Below are 23,046 nucleotides of genomic sequence, written 5' to 3' on the forward strand. Positions count from 1 at the left end.
GGTTTGGGGTGGGGTTTTTTGCCCAGTTGACAGATAGACTTCCTAATCCCATACTTTTAGATACTTTTACATACTATACTGTATCTATACAATATACTGAAAATGTGATGGTATTTATTTATTTATTTGTTTTTAGTATGGTGGGTACCACGGCTTCAGTTCCTGCAGAACCGATGGGGGCAACAGCCACAGGAAAAAGTACACAATGAAGACTAGTGCAGCTGCCACAACTTGTTGATAAAAAATAAAAAGTACTTTGGGTATGAAGGTTTGATGGTGATGCACAGATATAGTGATGACCAACACTGAAGGTGTGAGCACTCAGAGCAGTATTCCCTGAACAATAGGTGATGCTGCTTAGACAAAATTGATGAGATATTATTTTTGATGTGTGGTGCCGCTTGCAAGGGCGAGAACAGAAAGTATTAAGGGCCTGTTATACTTGTAGTAACTTTTGTAGTCTACTTGGCAACCATCCTAACATCTCATTCTGTGTCCAGTCAACAAAATATGTATAATGTAATATTTTTTATATTTTACAGTAACTGCTGGCAATTACAAAACAACTTTGTAATAAAAGTTTATGTTTCCGTTGCAATACCAAATAGCACCACAAGGGAGTGCCTCCATGATTTTGTTGGTAAGCTACATTAGATAGATGCCCACAGAAACTCACCAGTGATTCTCATCCTTATAGCGAAGGTGGAGTGCAGTGGAGAACTACGTGGGCCTTGTATAGTTGACTTTGAGTACCGTAGGACAAACATAGTATCAGCCTAATTTTTCTGTCTTACACAACTCTGAAACACTGGAAGTCTTGTGGTTGTTAAGGCGTCCACTGAGTCAAGAAGATGCACTGACAGCAACAGCAGCTGCACAGAAATCTGTCTCTTGAACCAGTGTGCTTACATAAATCATCTGCTGCATTTGACCTCTGAGAGAAATAAAAACTACAAATCAATGTTGTGAAATGAATCACAAGATAACAGCAATCATTTAATTGAGCTGGGCTGCTGATTTAATTTCCAGACCAGTGCAATTAGCGGTAATGAATGTACAGTATCATGTTAGTGTGCAGCTTCAAAAGAATGAGATAAAAGCAAATCAAAGATGTGCTGGAGATATGCACACATGACAAGCCAAATGAGGTGCCACAAGCTGTTAACGAAGTCTGTAATAATACTCATGTCTATGCGTGTAATACCCCACCCATGCAACGAGAGCGTGTTACAGAGTGCGACGGGACATTACATCATAAGGGAGATATCGTGGACCTCCAGAAAACACCCCATAGCATAGGAGGCAAAAATAATTAAGCCTTAATAATAGTGGTTTGTGCACAGGGAGCCATTAAGGAGATAAGCATTCAGCAGCAGGATTTCTGAATGTTGACTGAGCGTTATCAGTTTCATAGAAGAGGACTGCAGCAGCCTCGCTCAGCATCATTTCCCTGACATTTGTGGAAGAATTATCTGGGCAGTCTCTCCCAAAAAGCTATCGGGAGATTCAACTGCAGTTCAGTATGGAAATGAGGGATACGAGCTTCACACTGAATAACTGGATTTTCCCCATCACTGCACTCATTCATCATCAACTACATTGTCTTCAACAGCAGCAACACCAAGCTGAACTGGTAGCATGACACAATGATTGCAGCTGAAGGACAGCTGTGTCTCTAAGATGGAATAAATGAAATAGGAAAATCTTGGTCCAAGCTTTACTTAATGGAGCACAGTCATCCAGAAAAGAAAAAAAAAACACTATTCAAGTAGCACTGGACAAAGACAGGCTCAAACGGGCCCAATGTGGCTCAAAAACAGGTGCACAGACTTGCCAGTGTCTGAACATCAGTCAAACAAAAGGGTTGGCAGTAAATGAAAGAAGTGTTGTCTTATTAACATTCAAAGCATGTGCAGTTCTGACGCAGCACATTTCATTGGAGTCACAATTGTCCTTTGGTCATGCTGTTGCAAAACAAGTCTGGCAACAGCTAATTGTTTTACAGTGAATGTAAGAGAGACTTGAGTTGGACCAATAATAACAAATGCATGGAAACCTGATTTTAAAAATTGACAAAAGTAGATGTGGCTGTTGAGATTCTGATCTCTTATATTTACTATTAAAAAAAACATTAACTCCTGTTATTTATTTGTTGAAGATTGTTATAAATTCCAAATATGCCAGCAACTGGCAGGGCAGATAAGGCTTTGGGCACTGCCTCCTCTTTTCCACTGGCATTAGTTTTAGCTGGCTGATAAATATTTATAAAGGGTGATAAGTAGTAATTCATCAAAGACACTGTGTTAGTATAATGCCCCAAAACATGACAATAAAATGGCTTTTAAAAGCTTATTCCAGGGATCAATAATAGAGATATGCTGTGACAAAGAAAAAGTTGGGAAGTCTTCTGAAGTGAGCATTACTCAGAAAAAAAAAATCAATGGCAGGTCCCTGCAGCTTTTTGGGTCAATATTTAATACCACAGATTTATCCACACGTTACTTGACGAATATTGATGGCCAAGACCAATGACAAATCACATTTATTTGACGTCTTCAATCTTTGCTAATAAGAATTGTCACATTTCTTCGAGTAATAGAAAGTAATGTTAAATGGCGTTCTTGTAACCTTAACGGGATGAAGTCTACTTCACAACATCCTTGTAAAGTGTGAAGTGCATACATAAAGGAGAACATATCGTGCTCATTTCCAGCTCCATTTTCTTATTGTTGGGCTCTACTTGACTAACCCTGAGTTCATCCACTATCTGAAACAGGCTGTTTTAGCTTCGTTTCCTCTTCCCTTTAGGCCAGTGGTTCACAAAGTGTGCGTTAGGCAGCACAATTGAGGCATCCAGCCACTATACAAGGAAAACCTGGGGGAAATATGACATAGAAATAAGCTAAAAAAAGATCAGTTTGTAAGAAAAATAAACAAACACGAGTTTTCTGATGCTATCATACAGAACTTTATTTCTTATTTTATTTATATTTTATTTATTTCTTCTTTCTGAAGTAGCATATACCAGAAAATGATGGCACTGTTATAGCTCATGAGGTTGAGCCAGATGGCTATTTCAAGGGCCCAGGTTCCAAGCCTGGGTTTTTCATGTATTTCCATCTATTTCTATCACCTTGCATATTTTAAACGATAAAAAGTCAAGGTCTCAAATATCCCAAAGCTTTTTAATGTCTATCAACATGTTTTGTTTTTTTTTATCACAGAACAGAATATTTTGCTTCAATGATGCACAGAAAGCATCCGGCAGAGATGCACGCTACTCAGCTAAGCAGACTGATTTCAGGTTCCAAGCAAATGATTCCAAATCAGGAATTAGGGCTCCTTGATGAGCTAGCCAGTCCTGATCAAGGAGATCCTGGACACGGTGTCTCTTAAATGCAAATGCTGTTTCATGCTCCATGAACTGGAGCATGCTAACTAATGTCAACTAACACAGCAGGATGAATGTTGCCCCTTTTAGACATGTACTCCTTTCTATTAATCTGAGGGCATATGAACCTTTCTGATTGAATCTAGTAACATTTACATTTTTTTAAATGGCATGAGTCTGCCACTTTCCACCTCGCTTGCTCACACGGTCTCATACTTTCCAACTAATCTCGTGCCAAATTTGAGGAAGTATCAAACTTGCCCTATGATGGGGCAAGAGTTAATGAAATGATGAATGTTCCCTCTTCTCTTTTAATAATAATAATAATAATTATTGTAAAGTAAATCTGTACAAAATACAAAGACTTCTTTTTTTTCCACATTTCCAGAGCAAAAGAGCATCACAGCGAAGTGTGTGAAGTTGCAACTTAATTACTGATTATAATAAATTATTTGCCACATTGAAACAGACCTGATCAGGAGCTAACCACAAAGGACACTGTGTTCTTCACTTTACAATCATACAGTCTGATCATTTGTTTGATCTGTATGATGGATTTAAATGTCAGAGTTGTGTGAAACTCTGAATGAAGCCATGAGAACATTAACATCAAAGTGAACTATTTCTGCATGACAGGATGCCCTTGTTGTAAGAGATGAAGGCAGCAATATTATGTACCCCATGCCTAAAAAAGGCTTATGTGCCAACACAGACTTAACTCCTTCCTTACTGAGACAGACAGGAAGGTACTGTATTCTAGGTCATTCTGAAGTGGAGTGCTTCAGTTCAGTTCAATTACATTTTTATGTACAAGAGCAGTAGCCTCAATGCACAACAATATTAAAAAGAAACCAAAATTATCCCATAATCCCCACTTGGCAACATTGGAAAGGAAAAACGTGTTTTTAACAGGAAGAAACTGCTGGCATAACCAGGCTCAGGGAGGGGCAGCCAGCTGCCATGACCAGTTGAGAGTGAGAGCAAAGAGAGACAGGACAAGAGGTAAACTATAATAGAGAGCCCAAGTTTAATAATTGCTAATGATTAAATATAGTAGTTTTTCACAGGGAGCGAAAAAGAAATGCTCAGTGTGTAATCCCCCCCACCGAAAGCCTAAGTCTAATTCAACAAGACTATAAGCTTTACGAAAAAGTAAAGTTTTAAGCATAATCTTAAAAGTAGAGTGAGTCTGTGTCCTAAATCCAAACTGGGAGCTCACTTGCATATAAAACAAAATCAAGCAAAAACAGTCAAAATAATTAAAACAAATCTTAAGCGTGAAATATAAAATGACAAAGAAGATCGATTTCTTTCTTTGATAACCTGATTTCCCCTGTGGCTAAGGAACACTGAACTAGAGCATATGCTTCTGTTTTACATACTGAGCCTCAGGCTCAGCAGCTAAATACAGAGCCCAACCCGCATCACAAAGCCAAACACAGCTAAACGCTTAGCTGTGCAATGTAGGACAGAAGGGGATGTGAAGTGTGCAGGAAAGCTAAAGCTGAAAATCTTTGGGCAGAAGATAAACACAGGGCCGTTAGCTGTGCTGACTCCAAAGCTAAACATACCACCAAGATCCAACAGTCAGATCAATTTTACCAAAAGTCACCAATTTTGACACTTTCATAGTGCGATAATGGTTAAACTCATTAAACTTTTATTGCGCCTTCTTACGTTATGACTCATTTGAATTTGTCTGACTCACCCTTGAATCTCCCCCTTCTCACCCATGTGTAGGAGGCTTAACTAGCAAAGTGATCATGGCACTGTCAGCAGAATAAAATATATTAAAGAGCATGAGCCTGTGAAATATAACAATGAATCAGAAGAGATAAAAAGATGTTAGCTCCCCCATTCCTTCTGCTCTCTTCCTTCTATTGTCCCTACCCATAGCCTCCCATCTGGGTAACTTATGAACTAAAACAAGGCAGTACATAAAAGCAGCAATGCGTCATTCTGGAAGCAGAACAAATAGACAGAAGATAAAATACTTCACAGGTCAGTGATATCCTGTAACACCCTTTCCCCCCCATCTAATTCCTGTAAAAACACACAACACAACTGAATTAGTAACTCCGGCATCCTCAAAAGATTGTCCTTTATCCTTAAGATGCAGATGGACTGCTGAGTCTTGTCCTGTGGAGGTGGCTCTTCTGTGTTGTGCCATGCGCTTGTGAAGTGGCTGTTTGGTCTCTCCAATGTAGAGGTCTGGGCATTCCTCGCTGCACTGTACAGCATACACCACATTGTTAAGTCTGTGTCTGTGTTTGTCGACTTCACCGACAAGGTCCAGAAACTTACCCTGGATCCAGATGAAACCATGGTGTCCTTTGATGTAGTCTCTCTCTTCACTTGCATACCCACCATGGAGGCCGTGGAGACTGTCAGAAAACGACTACAAGAAGACAGCTCCTTGGAGGACAGGACCAACTTCACACCCGATCAGATCTGCACACTGTTAGACCTCTGCCTCACCACTACATATTTCAAATACAACGAAGGCTTTTACAGACAAAAACATGGCTGTGCCATGGGCTCCCCCGTGTCACCTATTGTAGCCAACCTTTACATGGAGGAAGTGGAAAGGAAGGCTCTTGGCTCTTTCAAAGGAAGAGTACCCAGCCACTGGTACAGATATGTGGACGACACCTGGGTCAAAATCAAGACACAAGAAGTGGAATCCTTCACTGCGCACATTAACGCTGTGGATAAAAACATCAAGTTCACCAGGGAAGACACAAAGGACAACTGTTTGCCTTTCCTGGACTGCGCTGTGCACATTGAAGAGAACGGCAAACTCAACATCGAAGTTTACCGGAAGCCCACACACACGGACCAGTACCTCCTCTTTGACTCCCATCACCCTTTGGAACACAAACTTGGAGTAATTAGGACCCTACACCACCGGGCAGAACATGTTCCCTCTAAGCCTGAAGGAAAAAAGAAGGAACACACACATGTAAAGGAAGCACTCAAAACGTGCGGCTATCCTAAATGGGCGTTCTTAAAGTCAGCAAAGAGGCACAGAAAAGAAGACCAGACACCAGCGAGGGAAGATAAGAAGGACAGACGCAACAACATTGTCATCCCCTATGTAGCCGGTGTATCAGAAAAACTCAGGAGAGTTTTCTCCAAGCATGACATCCCAGTGTATTTCAGACCCAGCAACACGCTCAGACAAAAACTGGTTCACCCGAAAGACAAAACGCCAAAACACAGACTTAACAATGTGGTGTATGCTGTACAGTGCAGCGAGGAATGCTCAGACCTCTACATTGGAGAGACCAAACAGCCACTTCACAAGCGCATGGCACAACACAGAAGAGCCACCTCCACAGGACAAGACTCAGCAGTCCATCTGCATCTTAAGGATAAAGGACAATCTTTCGAGGATGCCAATGTTCACATTTTGGACAGAGAGGACAGATGGTTTGAAAGAGGAGTGAAAGAAGCCATCTATGTCCACTGTGAGCGACCATCTTTGAACAGAGGCGGGGGTTTACGACACCAACTCTCTGCCATCTATAATCCAGTTTTGAGATCCCTTCCCAGAAGCCTTAACGCCCACTCACATCCTGGGCCATCTGACCTCAGGAATTCGCATGATAAGGTGGGGCCAGGTTTCACAATGAACACACCCGAAACTCTGGCTGATTGGGACCCACACCCAGTTTCACACCTTGGCTCAGGCGATTAGAGGATCATCAGGGGGTCCTTTTGTCCCTCTGTGGGGGGTTACTCCCACTAGGTTTATATCTGGGACTCTCCACCATTTGACCTTAGAACTGAAGAAGCTTCTCGGATGAGAGGTGAAACGTCTTCAAGCAACTTAAAGAAGTCCAGACGCTTTTCGTTGCAAGCTCCTTTGACTATATGTGATAAAGTTTAAGAAACAGAGACTTGGAGAAGAACATACAAAGTTGTGAAAAGTTAGAGTAACTGAAGAAATATTTTCCCTCTTTGTACCTTACATTCGTCTTTGATGGCAGGAGTGGTGATAAATAAATTGTGCAACATATCCTTGAGGAGAGAGATTAAGGGGGAAAGTCTGGCTGGAACAACCTATAAAAGATTTTTAAAAGTAAAGGTCTGTCAATAAGCAACAGTCTTCATCTGCAGTTTATTTATCTGGCACATAGCAACATGTGAGCTAAATTAAACCCCAGAATCCAGCACAACATAGTAAGGTGGTTGTTTAAACTATCATTTTTCAAGCAAACCAGATGATAAAGCATAGCTGTGGCATCCTTTGTAAAACTAAGGCTATGCAATCACATGACACGATCTGTGTTTATAGTGGGGCAATGTTTTTGAGCAGTGACATGCATATAAAGGAATTTACAAAAAAAGACTATTCCCAATAACCCGTCAGATTAAACATTTTCTATAATCAGTGCCAAAGCAAAATTATGAAAGAGGAGATGAGAGAATTCTGTGGAAATCGTCTGTACATCTTTCTTGCACTCCACTGCATTCGTCATTGATATTCATAATAAGTGTCAGAGCTGTCACAGCATCTTCCCTGTAAGCATAAAACTGATTTTGCAGTGGTGCATCATGCACAGCCTCTTAACACTCTTCCCATGTGTACACAGATGTGTTGTATGGTTGGGGGTGGGGGTGGGGTGGATGCAGCATTATATCTAGTATAGAATTTACATGGCAATCGATTCAGCAACACCAAATATCGATATTTCATGAAATAAATGAATATACTCGGGGAATGCTATGAACAAGAGCGCTCATCGCATGCACAATCATCTTTACTTACATTAAATCAGCTCAACCAAAAAAAACATCCAACACTGGACATACTTAGCTTGACAAAGCTGCTTCCTAATTCAGAGCAAGCTAATGGCTCAGTCACACGAGGAAAACTAGGACAAAAAATCAGTGGCTGCACGGTGATTGCATTGATTTATTGTTTTATTTTTGTTTTGTTTTTTTAATACTGATGATTGCCCAGGACATCCAGCAAAAAGTTGCAGTCTGACTTGGACTGACTACAATCCATCTCAGAGAGATTGTCAAAGATTAGCAAATAATTACTGCCTAATTTATAAATGCAGACAGATTGCCAGCACATTGCCATCAGTGTGAATGAGCCTTTGTCACTGAGCACAACTCGAGGGGACTCAACTCAGCTGGCTGCAAACTACTTGTATTCTGGTTATATTTAGAATAGGATGGTTGCTGAATGCAAATGTAACAGTTAAATGGAAATTTCTGTTAAATGTGATTTTCTGATTAAGTAGACAGCAACAAATATGTGATTTTTATGACTTATCGCAGTTGATTATCAGAAACAGATTGCACTTAATTGCCAACTTGACACCATTAAATTGCAGACTGATAGCAGACTGACTCTGTCTCAAAGCAACATAAATTGCAGATTTTAGTGACAGTGTTGGTATGTTTGTCAATCTCATTTTGCAGGAAAAAAAAACAAAGACAACTTTATCTTATTGGATAATACAGATACTGACTACATTTATATTTGCGGACATAATGAGCAATCGAAAATAGGTGACAAATCGCATTATATGTTATTGCAATACTCAGCGTATCATAAAATGTTAAAAGAATTGCAATAATACCATATTGTGAGTGAAGTATTGTGATAACATCACACCATGGGTTGTCTGATGATTCCCACCTCTAATGTGTAATGCTTTCTTATGCTGCCAGTAAACCTTTACAGAATCTTCAGTAACCCAGCTTGTCTTCACTTCTTCAGGTGACAGTGAGAGATGACTGCTCTTTCTTCAGAATAAGAGAATCAATTGCATACAACAGCCATGAAAAGATTTATAAAAAGACAGATGAAGAGTTCCTGAAAAAGTGAAAACTGGTGAACAAAAGCACAAACCAAAATGTGGCTCGTCACCACTGTGTGCATCAGAGTTATCTGGACTAGCATCACCAAGTAAGTAAGAATATGTGGCCTAAAAATGCAAATCTTAAAAATATGTGTCTTAAAATGCAGGCACGGCCTACCTCAGTGCTAGCCCCATGCAGCAGCAGTTATCATTTATGAGGTTTATTCCGAGCATTTTTCTGTCTTCGACCTGTCTGCACCCAGTTTTGAACAGTACCAAATGATGGATGTGCAGAATGAATGTGTCTGAGTCACACAGCGAGAATATCTGTCACGTTTCCCTGAGCACACACAGAGTGACAAACTGCATATGTTCATGCACAGATTATCTCTCTGATCTCTAAACCCCATAATCCCACAACATCAAAAACTGAATCAATAAAAAGCTAACAGATAAACAGACTGTGAGCAAGACACCATGTATCAGATACAAAAATTCCAGTTCATAATTTGCAAATATTCAAATAAAAAAAACACTATATCTGAATCTTTTTCACAAATAACAACATTTCTTCTATTCAATTTACAGTATGCCAGGCTACACAATATAAGAATAAACTGCAGTAATTAATAGAGTTGGTGAGCGCCGTATTAAACTGATAGATAAATAATGTGGGAAATTAGGTGGCGATACTGTGGCTAAACTGCACAGACTTGAAACTGACACAGCAGTTTGTTCTGTCTTCTGGGTGAATGTTTTACTTCAGAAGAGCTGGCAGAAAACCTTCTCATTACACAAAACACCGGCCCTCCTTTATTCCCCCTGAGCGTAAAACACCTTCCATAACCCTTTATACCCTGTTTCTTGTCTCACTACCACTTTGATGCAAGGGGGAACAAATCTTCCTTCATTTGAAACTAAATGGTAGAGATGCTATCAGTGCATTGAAGAAAAAATTCCAATTGTTATCAGTCCCTGCATATCACCCTCTCTAGCTTTTAGCAGGCTCAGAAGGTGCTCCTCTTTTATTATAACCTGTGATAAACAGAGGACAGTATTGGAGGCTCTCATAGGCCTTAAGAGGTGCATATAAAATGTCTTAGTAGCCAACAGAGCTTTGTAACATGCGCTATCTAGTAGTATGATGATAGATCTAACTGAACTGCACATGACACATCCAAAAGACTCAAGCTACCACTGAATAGGGTAATAGCTATCTAATAGCTGACAGAGGAGACCACTTAATAGTGATATAACTACTATAGTGTAACAATATCAGTTCAGGGAGATATATATATATATATATATATATATATATATATATATATATATACACACACATATATACACACACACATATATATATATATATATATATATATATATATATATATATATATATATATATATATATGTTCTCCTGTGCCTTCAGTTCACCATATGCTCTTTGCAATGTAGTGAAACAAAGCAGATGTAGCTGTATCTTATTGTAGCCTTAAGGCTTACTTTATCTGAACCAGGGTAATCCCCGTTTTCCACATTTCATGAAAGCCATATCACTTGCCAGTGCTTTTGTCCAAAAGCAGAGAAGCAGATAAACAGCCACTGGATTCTCTAACAATCGGATTCAGCTAACCCTCATGCTGTGAAACATGTCTAAATCCTTTACACAATTGTGTCAGAGACTTTATTATATCATCCAGCCACTAAATACCCTCTACTTAACCCTAACCAGCACACACACACACACACACACACACACACACACACACACACACACACACACACACACACACACACACAGATATATGAAATCATCCCGATGAAATGTATTTATTGTAAATGTCTTCACTTCATTTACATTTAGTGACAGTTTTCAAAAAGTGATTATGTTGGTAAGAATCCAAGGCCTGAGGGCATCCAAGTTTGTAAAGCACAGCACTTTCTTTTTTCTAAACCACACGCTTATCTTTACCATTGAATGTGTACAGTGTATCTAAAATAACGAAGACATTTCTGAAATCTCATCAAGGATGGCGAATGCTTTCTTCCGTCACATTCTTTCCTTCGCGGGACTGAGTCGGCTCTTTCTGTGTGAGGGTGTCTGTGTGCTGGGAGCTACCTGTGCCCAGATTGCCTGAGGCTTAGAGAAATCTCTCCTGCAGTTCTCATTACAGAATCTGAGAAGACACACAGCCCAGAGTACAGGCAGCCAATGAACACACTCCCACTGGGGAGTTATATTACAGTGATACACGGGGTTAAGACAAAAAGCGGCTACTCCACGACTGCAGTGCTCTGTGGCAATGAACAACACCCAGGCACCACACACAAAGGCCCCTGCAGTCCAGAAACCACACAACATCAACTAGAATTTGTCCAGGCTTCATGTCTGCTGCACACATAGCTATTTTTTTTCCTGGTATTCCCTTACTGAGACCAGAGGAGCACAGTCATGACATTAAATCCTTCATCACTAGACCACATGATTGTTGATCAAACACATTGATCAAATGTTTAGAATTATTATTTGTTAGCAAATTTTGTTACCCATTTTCTTTCACAAAAAACATGTAATAACACATTGCATCTCTCTCTGTTGACTGCCAAAGCATGCATGCTATCACAGTTCAACATGGAAATTAAACTGATGGATTAAATTAATTAGGTGAGGGTCCACTTGGCTGGCAGAGGGTAAATGAAGGCTATTTTTAGCCCTCTGTATCCTGTGTGTGAGGAAAGCTTGCTGTGACTTAGTGGGTTTATTAAGGCAGGGAAGGTAGGCCACATCTGGTGCACTGCTCGAAAAACTCTTACCAGCCAGCAGGATGGAGATTTTACTAGAACAGTCTCTTCCCTGGAATCTCTATCCCACTCACAGCGGCTCAACTAAATAACAGTTTGGGGGATTTAAAAAGGTCACGATCTTAATACACTGAGAAGACCCTCCCTTTTCAAATGCTTTAACCTTCTGTTAAGTATCACCATTATAGTCTATTCTTAGAAATAGTAAGTGTCCCTGGAAATGTGCAGTGGGGCGGGGTCTGTCCCCTGTATTCAAAGGTATTCTATCCACTGCACCTATTTTTGGTGTTTCATTTTTCAGCCTGAAGTGCTCCAGCCATTCAATCAAAGACATGACCTCTATGTCAGATAAGCATACAAATGAAGCACTATGGCTTTTGGCTACATTCCACTCTGTGGCCGAGGACTGAAGCAGGAAGGATGAGCTGTGCTGGGTGTGACTGGGGACTGTTTTGGTGAACTAAACATTGAGTCAGATGTTCAACACTAGAAGGTGAGCATTAGCTAATCCATTAAAACCAGACAACCGCACAGGACTGGAAAAAACTCACCAGTCTCATTAATGTTATTTCAACATGTGCTGTGCTGTTAATGTAGCATACTGCAATTAAAAGACTATTGATTCAAAGATGATCCAAGCCTTCACGCTCTGCTATTTGCTGATCTTAGAAGAAATTTTGCAGTGTGGTGCTTACTGCCTCTGTGGCAGAGAGCACTGCGGGGGATCTGGCCGATGCAGAAGCATATGTAGGAATGACAAACAGGCTAAGTAACCTTATCGCTTCAGCTAACATAAAGACCCTGACAGAATGGCAATAAGCTTGATGTAGTTTGTGCAGATCAATAAATGGATGGTTTCCATGTCACATCCCATTTAAAAGTGGCATTAACCACACCAATAAACCAAAGAGCAGCTTCAAAATTGCCGGCTTCAAGCTGCTCTTTGGCTTTTCATACACTGGGCTTCGAACTGTGTTAATGTAAAGCTGTCTGTCTACAGCAGCATGCATACTATATGCTGCTGTATCAATTACATATATGATCCATTTTGAACAATTATACTAATGTAACAATTTAGTCTTTTATTTAAGGCAACAGCGCCCACTGCATGTAGTTTATAGAGTGTAACATATAGGATTTGAGGTGTGTAAGAAACATGTAACATACAGCAGGTGTGCTGTTTGTCTGCATATGTAAAGGGTCCTAACAAACAGCAAGTGCACTAAGAATAAACACGCACTCCCATGTAAACTACATTCTTTTACAAGTCTGGCTCACTCTGAACTTAGGACTGCATTAAACCCCTGCAATAGTCTAGCCTATAGAGAGATCTACATTAAAGTATACAAGCCCAAGGGATCACAGTTCTGCTGACATCAACACAGCAATCAGTGACCTGTGATCATGAAGCACTGCAGTGAGCATCTCCCTCTCTCTCTCTCTCTCTCTCTCTCTCTCCCTCTCTTTCTTTTCCCTCTCTGTCTCTTCACCCCCGTAAAGACTGATCCAGTTCGCACAGGTACACACACCCTCCAAAAGCAATCAGTAGGTTTATACAGGCATAAAAAGCCAGATGCCTTGTTGGCAGCAAAAAGAGATAGCGGACACTTTTCAGCATGCCTCTGAAATCTGCCTGCCTGCATGTAGACTTTGTACAAACACTTAACAACATGCAATCTAAAGCATTTTATTTCCTGCCTGCTGGAAAGCCTTAGCACACACACACACACACACACACACACAGCTCCCGACAAGCTATGCAGCAATACAGTCCCATATATGTGCTAAGAGAGGGGCTGGGATACACACCTGTGAGTCGCCCCATACACTGGCTGCCTCTTGTAGGAGACGTGTGAGGTTGATTGTCCTGGCTGGCCCAGCATGTTAGCTGCAGGTCTGTGATTTGCTGTGCTGTGCTCGTCTCAGTGGTGCCTGTGTGTGTGTACTTCTCTCAGCTGGTAGTGCCGCTGTTGCTGACGTCCTCTGCTGAGCCCCGTGGCGTCAGTTCATTCAAAACATCCTCCTTCCCGCCTTTGCTGCTTAGGTGAAACTAAAAATATATGCAATCACCGAAGTGTCCCGGGTTTCTGAGTGACACCCGTGTGATTGGTATTATCGAGGCCAATCAACCTCACCAATAAGTCTTTTAAGAGGTCCCAAAGCACAAACTAACACCACAGGTACAAAGAATAAGCCATAACAATATAATCATAATCTCTTCCCTCTTTCCCTCCCATTAACGGTACTCTTTTCTTCCTCAGCTCTCCTCCTTCTCTCTTCTAATAAATGCGTTCCTCAGCAGAGCTCTGTCGCCAGAGCACTTCCCTGAACTGGATGCTTTGCTCCATTCTCTCTGCAGTCATGCAGCCAATACACAGCATAAAAGGGGGGAGTTAAGGAGGAAGGAAGGAAGGATGGATGGATGAGGAATTTAAAAAAAAAAGAGATGAGGGGGTGAGGAAAAGGGAGAGAATGGGTAGCAGCATCCAAAATGCTGCAGTGAGAGCACTAACTGGGACCAGAGAAAAACTACATTAGCTTCACTTCACAGGCTCTCTGTAAAATCCAGGAATGATTTTAAAATCCATCTCCTGACATACAAAGTCCTGAACGATCACATCCTATCACTTCTAAAAGGGGGGATCTATTATGCTCTTTCTTACTTTCTCTAACAGATATTGTTTCAGTCGTGGTTGCTCATATGAAACATGGCCAAAGTTTCAAAACTGCAGTCAGTCAGTGTGCAAGGGCCCCGACTCCACACTCCTCTAAATGCTTTATTTCAGACAGTGTTTTTTCTACTCTTGAATCTGTTACTTTCAGAGACACTATGTCCTTAATAAAATCATTCCAGGTGCACAGAACCAAACCTTAAAGGCACTTGTTTTAGAAAGGATAATAAAAGGGGCTGCACCAGCGGACAGTATACGATAGAAAAGGATTGTTTACGACTGTGAAACATGCAAAGCTGTTCTTTTAGAGTACTAAAATAAATCTATCTTAAATATCCAAAAATATTAAAGTAAGTGTTTTAGCAAGTACACTGAGAGCTAAAGCATCCAGATATCAGGCCGCTCTCGTGTGGGACAAGCTCTCAGTTTGGGTTTGGCAGGCAGACCCCACCTCCCCCTCCTTTTGTACTTTTAAGATTAGGCTTTGTTTGTTTTTTCCTTTTTTCTAAACTCTTAGTTATGCTGCAATAGGCTCAAGCAGATGGAGGTTCTACCATGATGTACTGAGCACCGCTCCTCTTTTTCCTCTCACTTTTACTCCCCCGTACTACTGCTGCATGTCACATGTGTTTCCCTGTTTGTTGTTCGTCATCACTTTATGATCTTGTCTTTCCACTGGCTTAAAACAGATGGCTGCCCCTCCCAATCATTTGATTGCTAAATTTGGAATACTTGAAATTCTTACAATATGAAGAGCACTTGATTACTTTTGTTGTGATTTATAAGCCTATAATATTAAAACTGAACTGAGCTGAAGTAAGTACTAGAAATATACTATGTTGTAAGTGCTTATTCTGCCAGATAGTATGATGGAAAAGTTTATTACATGAAAAGGCGATGACTACAGTTTATACTCTCTATATTCCCATGTTACCAGTCTCTACAAATGATCTTCTAATGATGTTTTTCTTTTGCAAACATTACCTCAGTCCTTCTGCATATGCACAACAGGACAATACTGTCCAACATGATGAATTTAAACACCAAGAAAAGACAAAAGGGGAACATTTTGCATAGCGGAGACATCAGATAACATGAGAAAGTGAAGACTATAAACCAAAGAGACTGACGACTATGTCATGCTACAAATACCTTCAATTAGCTATTAAAGCAGTTAGGCTTTAAGTGAAAATTAATCTGATGGCACCTGAGCACACAAGTACACACATGAACATGTAGTCGATGTGTCCTGCCCCTGCTGCTCTCATTCCCTTAGTTTCACCCTCTGCTGCTCTTTCTCATCCATCTCCACACTGCTTCACATCTCATTATCATACCACAGGAGTCAGAGGCATGGCGCTGCAAGTAAAGACTTCAACACTGTGGCGATAATACCAGTCTGTCAGATATCTGGGTCCGACCACCACCAAACACCATCTGAATTGTGTCCTAGCCGCCTCTTTCAACATATTCATGTATCGCACTGCACAGTTTTGAAGGTAATTAATTTAATTGCATGGACTAACGCCAACATACAAATCATATCAGATGTAAAACAGCTTCTTCTTCCTATAAATATAATGGCTGTTGTCAGCACTACTAGGTATGAAGTGACAAATGGCTACTTGTACACCCTCAGCAGGACTGATATCAAACATAGCACATCAAGCATACGAGGCCAGATACACACAAAAATAAGCCCACACCTTATAAACAGACACAGCGTTCATTCAAACTTTAAAATGACTGTCGCTCATTCGACAACTGTAGAAATGGGGTAAGTGCACTTGTTAAGTTACTGCTTTTGACTGATCTGGTCCCTGATTGTTAGCGTAGCATTTAGCCATATCTTTTGCTAAATGCTTATTATCTCTGTCTCTCCTCTACATTCACTTTAACTTTCTGTTATGTTGGGCAGCTGTAGAGATGCAGGCAAACGCGGCAAGCTTTACAGAGGGGTGGGGGGGATAATGAATGTACACATATACATACATCTGTGGGTGGCTCACCAACACACCATCATCACATTGCTAAGATCAGTCTGCTGAGGCGCATCTGATGATGTGATTTCTAAAGTTCCGTAAACACTCCACTGCTCCCCAACATTAAGTCTGCCACTGTCTGTAATAAATTAACTACTATGCAGATTTCTCATTCTAAATGAAACCGTCCAATACAGAATACATAAGTAATATTCACCCACCAGAGTTAAATATTAATACATAGAAAGGGCAATCACTGCATTGCATTATGCACTACCAGAAATTAGCACTGTTTTCTTGATAGTACACTTTGCTTTACTTACTTTCCTACTTAGAGATTTTGAATGCAGACGTTTTATTTGTAACACAGTATTTTACTAATGTGATATTACTGCCTGATTTACAGTAGGTGACAGATCAGAATACTCAGAAACTCGCCGCACAAGCAGTAGCATTTCAAAAAGTGTGAAACTACTGAAAGTAATCTATAACAGGAATCGATTTACATGCAAAGAAGAGAACTGAGATCTGTGGAGGGTACTCGAGCACTTAGGTAAGTAATAAAATTACAAAGAGGACAAAGCAATGAAACATTTTAATGCTTGCAATAAAAAGCTTCATCAATATGATGAAGTGAACAACAGACAGAACAATGCGTTTCTTCAAAAGTTGAAACTGTTTGTAGAACAGGTCATTCTATTTTTGTCCCAAGACAAATATGTTGGACATTACAGTCACTAAGTATATAATAGACTAATCTACATACTCCTGGCTTGTTTCTAAAAACTATAAACTCATATATATGCACATGTTGCTACTCACCAGTTTAGTGATCAGACGTAATACAGTGAGTCCACTTAAAAAGCCTCAGATGTCCACATCTGTCCTGATTCTGAAGACAACCAATAGGGAGTTTCCCTTTCTGTTCTCTTAACATATGAAAACTGAGCTTGCTAAAGTGTATGCTAGTGGGTGTGCTAGAAAGTAGAAAAAGAGGGGTGTCAGATAGGAGCATAACTGCTGTTTCAGCCCTCTCTCTCTCTCTACTCTTGATCAATCGGTAACACTGGCGGCCCTTGCAGAATATAGCTCTACTTATGCTCACTGGGGAATAATAAAATAACACTTTGCTGCTTAGTGTCGATGCAGAAGCTGGTGATGAGAAAAAGAGCTGGACCTGGCCTGAAACAAAACTCTAAACGTGCCGCTCTTTTTGATTATCACAGATGAATAGTTATCACCTCTTTGTGGTGTCCAGCAAAGTGCTGACCTTGGTCTCTGACTGCAACCAGAGCCTTCCGTCTCACCCAGAGTCCTCTTTATCAGATCACATCCCAGTCCGCCTGGGGGAGAGAGGAATGGATGGAGAGCAAACCTGAGTGGCTGGTGCAGGCTGCTGCAGTGCCGGTTCAATAATCCACAGACAGACATATAGATAAGACCAGAGGGCTGAATGAAGGTGGTCAAACCTGAGGGTAGGTCAATCCATACCATGTCGATATCCATACACTGCTTTTATCCCGGCTACCGTATAACAAATTAAGGTTTTTAATTTACTGTATCTGATCCATCCGGTTAGCAAACAGGAAACCCACAACACAAGAAAAAAAGGTTTGAATTAACAGACTCTCAAATAGCTCAGAGAGACGGGATGTTCTGACATTTAGCTATACATTACAGAACAAATACACGAAAGGGGTAATCACACTGTGAGATGAATGGTGAATTATTATATCTCGTTAAAAAGTAAAACAAGCTTGTAACTCAAGCTTGAGTTAGATGCTGTCATAGGATGAAACCACAATAAAAAAATATACCTGATTCAACACTTTATGTGTAATCTCCATTATCTGACCTTGTCATTGGCAGAGATGGAAAAAAAAATGTGTGATAAACCACCAAACTGTCAATAAGTGTCTTGGTGAAGTGTACAAAGACACAACAGCAGTATCTAGTGGCTACATGCAGAACAGCACCATGGTTCTCCTGCTAGTGCTTCAGCAGGTCTCATTGATCCGATGACAGTTGAAAGCCGGTGCAGCATCGCAGAGACTGCAGTTTTAAAAACATGAATACATCGCTTAAAATTAGCACTTTTTTGTCACTATATAACTTAAACAGAATGATTAGAGGTAATGCCAGATCACAGCAGGTTTTAATTAATCAATCAAAGATTTAGAATAGAAAAAAGAAGCACTGAGGAAAGGCTCATGAATACAAAATTAGCCATGCATCTTTGCACTGAGGCAAATTAAATTGGATCGGTTTGCAAGAAATCACACAGCTGTGTGGTCAATGTGCTCGATGAATGCTGCAGTGAGAGAAATTGCTCAAACCCTCACATCTGCTCTCAGTAGCAGTGGTCGGTCCAGTCTTTTCATTTCTTTTCTTTTTTTTTTTCACACTCAATATTCCATTAATGGAAACAGCAATATTCAATCAAGTAATCCACAATAAGCAACATTTTCTCACAGCTCATACACTCAATCTGCTGCTAACATAAGCTTATTGAAGTGTTTGGTTTTTCAGCCTTTTGGAATATATCAGCAGTAAAGCACCCTGCATGATTAGAAATTTCTAGAAACTTATCTGCAGAGAGATAGAGCAGGTAGGATGTAGGATCATGTGCTTTGTAGGATGCACTGTAGCAATTAATAAGCAATTTTATAATAACGTTTCTCTCCACTTGGGTTAGCACAACACGCTGCCAATGTCTGACATATATAGCCTTCACATTCACCACTTTTTAGCACACAGCTGTGTTAAATACTAAGCAGAAACTGAGAAACAAAAGCGCTCATTGGCAGTGTTTCTCATATTCACTCGATTGACAGCTCCACTTTGCCCACTGGTCACAAACTTTTTCCTGTTTGTCTTTTCGTACCAGGCAGGTTTGTCATAACCCGCAGCTTTGTGTGTTTGCTTGCTTTTTTGTTTTGTTTTTTAAAAAGCAAGAAAACGGCTAAAACACCTAATAAAGAATACTCTGTGTGGCTGTATTAATTTAAGCAAGAGCTAAAGCTCTTTTATGTTAAATTATAAGCCACTGGTAATATTTATAATACAATAATTAATAACAATAAGTATATTCATTCATCCTTTTAACTGCTAATCCAGTTCAGGTGGGTTGGATAAGGGGTGGAGGTGCAGCGGAGCATATCACAGCTGACAACTGGAAAGAGGTGGAGTACAGCCTTGACAGGTCACCAATCCATCACAGGGCTAACACAGAGAGACAGACCATTCATATTCACACTTAGTTTAGACTTACAAGTTAGCCTAACATTAAGAGCTTTAGACTGCAGGAGGAAACCCACAGAGTCACATGTAGACCATGCAAACATTACAAAGAAAGCCTAGCAGTCCAGTTCAATTCAAATAAACTGCCCTTGTGGCTTGTTTGTGGCAGTTTTAGCACATGCTATGTTGCAGATTCAGCGTATGTTATAAATGTAGTTAGTTAGAAAATTAAAAGATGTTTTACTCAGCTCATAAACCTTTACTTTACAGGACACATAATCACTGAAAACCAGTGGCTTTCCTGTATTCGTGGCAACACAGGAGCACTTGCTCACATTTACTCTTTATACTGCTTATCACTTTAAAGCAAACTCTGGGTAAAATACAAAGTATTGCACAAACAAAATGTAAGTTTTCTTTCGTTTCTTTTCCCATGTTACAGAACATCCATCATTTCCTTTGTGCTAACTAATCACTTCTCCTGTCACCCATCTGGTGAGATGAGGACACGGTGGGACCTGCTTCTCTCTGCAGTGGCTCCAGTCACACTCGGGCTCTGACAGAATGCGGCAGAAAGAACTGTCATCTGAATTTAATCAGAGAGAGGTATACAAACTGCTTTTCCTCCAGAGAGGCAGCTGAAATTACTACGGTCCAGAGCCTCTTTCTTTAATAAGTTGAAAAGAGTTGTAAATGATAGCTGACAAAAATGCTGCATGTTTCAATTTCTGTCACATCTTCCTGCATGCTAGTTAAAGTCAAAGATGGCATGCTTTACCACAATCATAGTAATGTAGTGACATGAAAACACTAATCAGGCACAGAGATACAATTCAAGGCTAAAAAAAGTATTACCTTGCCTCAACCTGCCTCTCCTTCTCCTCCAAATTGGAGAGCTCCAGCTCTGCAACCACCTTTGTTTCATGATCAGCCCCGTCAGTCTCGTGCCTGATGGGCAGACAACTGCAACAGCAGGTCCCCATCCCAGCTCGGTCATCTCCCCTGCCCTGTTTCTGCTCTGACTCCTGCTGCTCCAGCTCTGACTTCTCAACCTGCTCAAGTCATCTAGACAGTGAATGACTCATTCTACATAATGTACATCATCAACCAGCGCACACCTCAGGCCTGCAGTCCAAACAAGGCCTGATAGAAAGCTTCCTCTGTATTCTGCAGAACAAAAGCTTACTGTACCAGACACTAAATCTGCTCTTTGTTTTCATCATCTTTATTCAGTCCACTGCTTCAGTCTCCATCCCTATTTGCAGGCCCAGGCAATACTGAGCATTATTTATTTTTTAACTGCCACAAACCCTGTAATGAGTCATTGTGGACATGATGTTGACAATATGGCCCTTTTTTTAGAAAATCACTCTGACCTCAAATAAAAGTCCTGGCTGCCTCACACGTAAGTTGTGAAGATGGATGCAGAAACATAAGAGCTTTAGACATGATCTACTGATAATAACAACAAGTCAACATAAATAACCCAGCAAAGGTGAAAGCACCTGCTATCTCACCAGCAGCACATTTGCAAATCCTTGGCCAAGAGTCCAAATATCAATTTCACTGTCCGTGCATTTGCTGCTAAGATGACATTATCAGGTGCGTCGCTGCCTTTCTCATAGATTAATGATTCACGCTTCTAAGCAAGTTTATCATATTGTTTGTGTGTCGGTGTTGTCCATGTAGTTTGCATGTGTGTGTGAGTGAGATTCAAACAAGAAAAAAAAGAAATCCAATAAGATCTTTGGCAGGCTGGCAAAACAGCAATACATCATATTGCTGTTTCCAGTACCCTGCAATGCATTCAGCCTGTTGGGTGTGTTTTTTAATTTCAAGAATACCACAAAAGGGCTGTTAAGTAAAAAAAAAAAATAGACACCTATAGGTTCCAAAATAACCCACAATCATTTGGTAAAGTCACATAAAAACGACTAGCCTCAGCAAGCACTATTGTGCAACACACAACCTACATGAAATTTTCCTCAACATGAAATATGAAATAATTAAAAACTCAACTCATCACAAGCCTCAGAATAGAAAGTATCGAAACAGGAGTCGACTATAAATCCCTAGTTCTGGGGTTGGAACGTGAACTGTCTGCCATCCCTACCACAATATTGGTAGTGAATTATTCTAGGTCTCAACTGACCCCCTGCAAGACCCGAGTATCACATTTTTGGAGTGTTGTCTTAAACTACTGCTCAGTTAGTTAATGTATTTCATTAGTCTGCTGTAACTGAAAAAGAAAGAGAACTAAAAAAGTTCCTCCTCTCTCTTTCTCACCACATCAGTGGCAGTATATCAGTGGTGCAACACAGCTGTGCTGACACTGAAACACCACATATTACCCCCACATATACCGCCACATTGTGAGTTGACAGTGCTCTTTTAAAACCCATCATTTTGTATAGCTTTGGAGTAAACCACTATTTTTCCCCACAGTCACAATATCACCATAATTTAAACAAGCAAACATTTACTTTTTTTAGTTATATAATCCCAGTTAAAACATTTCTGGAAAGCCGTACAGCACAAGTGGTGTAGCTGTGTAAAATAAGTACAACAATCTTCGAGTTTAATTAAAATGAGCTTGCAAAAGCTAAGCTACCAGTAAAAATATAGAAGCTAAGCTGATGATGCTGCAATAAGAATGTCTAAACGTCGCATGCTGTTTCAGAATTAGCCAGATTAATCGGTGAGTACGTATAAAATTAATTATGTTGATGCTTCAATAAATTTTTTTAATATATTCCCGAGTCAGTAGTTTAGTAAAAGACAAAGCCAACCTGGCAAAGCAGTTCCTTCAATGTGTTGTTTTACTCCCTATCACAAACGTATCGTTTTTGTTTCAGCTATAATTTAAAATTTTCAAAATGTTTAAGAAAATTGCTTTACCATCTAATGCTTTCGAAGATATATGTGTGGTAACTTGATGCACTCATGTCAGAATCCCTGCTTAGTGGTTAGTGCTGTACAGTACAAGAATAAACAGTTAACAAATGTGCTTAAGCTACATTAAAAGTGATGCTATCAGATTCTGAAGACACGCCTAATGGATGCAGTTTAACAAACACAGCTGGCACAGGTGGACAAGAAAAAACACACTGCAAATGAAACGTGGAGCAGAGCCG

The 23,046-nt window shown here is 40.2% G+C and overlaps 1 protein-coding gene across 10 annotated transcripts in view; it reads right to left on the bottom strand.

Annotated features, from left to right (window-relative positions):
- The window catches only part of plekha7b (pleckstrin homology domain containing A7b), a 74,782-nt gene that overhangs the window by 43,206 nt on the left and 8,530 nt on the right, over positions 1 to 23,046 (bottom strand). The window contains exon 1 of one of the 10 annotated variants that reach the window (XM_085454748.1): positions 13,828 to 14,209. The exons of the other annotated variants lie outside the window; for them this stretch is intronic. Within the exon in view, the coding sequence (XP_085310874.1) occupies positions 13,828 to 13,901 (74 nt within the window). The 5' untranslated portion in view covers positions 13,902 to 14,209. Of the gene's footprint in view, positions 1 to 13,827; positions 14,210 to 23,046 lie in introns of those variants that run through there. 10 annotated transcript variants of the gene reach the window in all.

Source organism: Copadichromis virginalis, linkage group LG1 (assembly GCF_057382275.1).
Source record: "Copadichromis virginalis isolate Kocher_CV1m ecotype Utaka linkage group LG1, C_Virginalis_male_GT1.1, whole genome shotgun sequence".
Lineage (NCBI taxonomy): Eukaryota > Metazoa > Chordata > Actinopteri > Cichliformes > Cichlidae > Copadichromis > Copadichromis virginalis.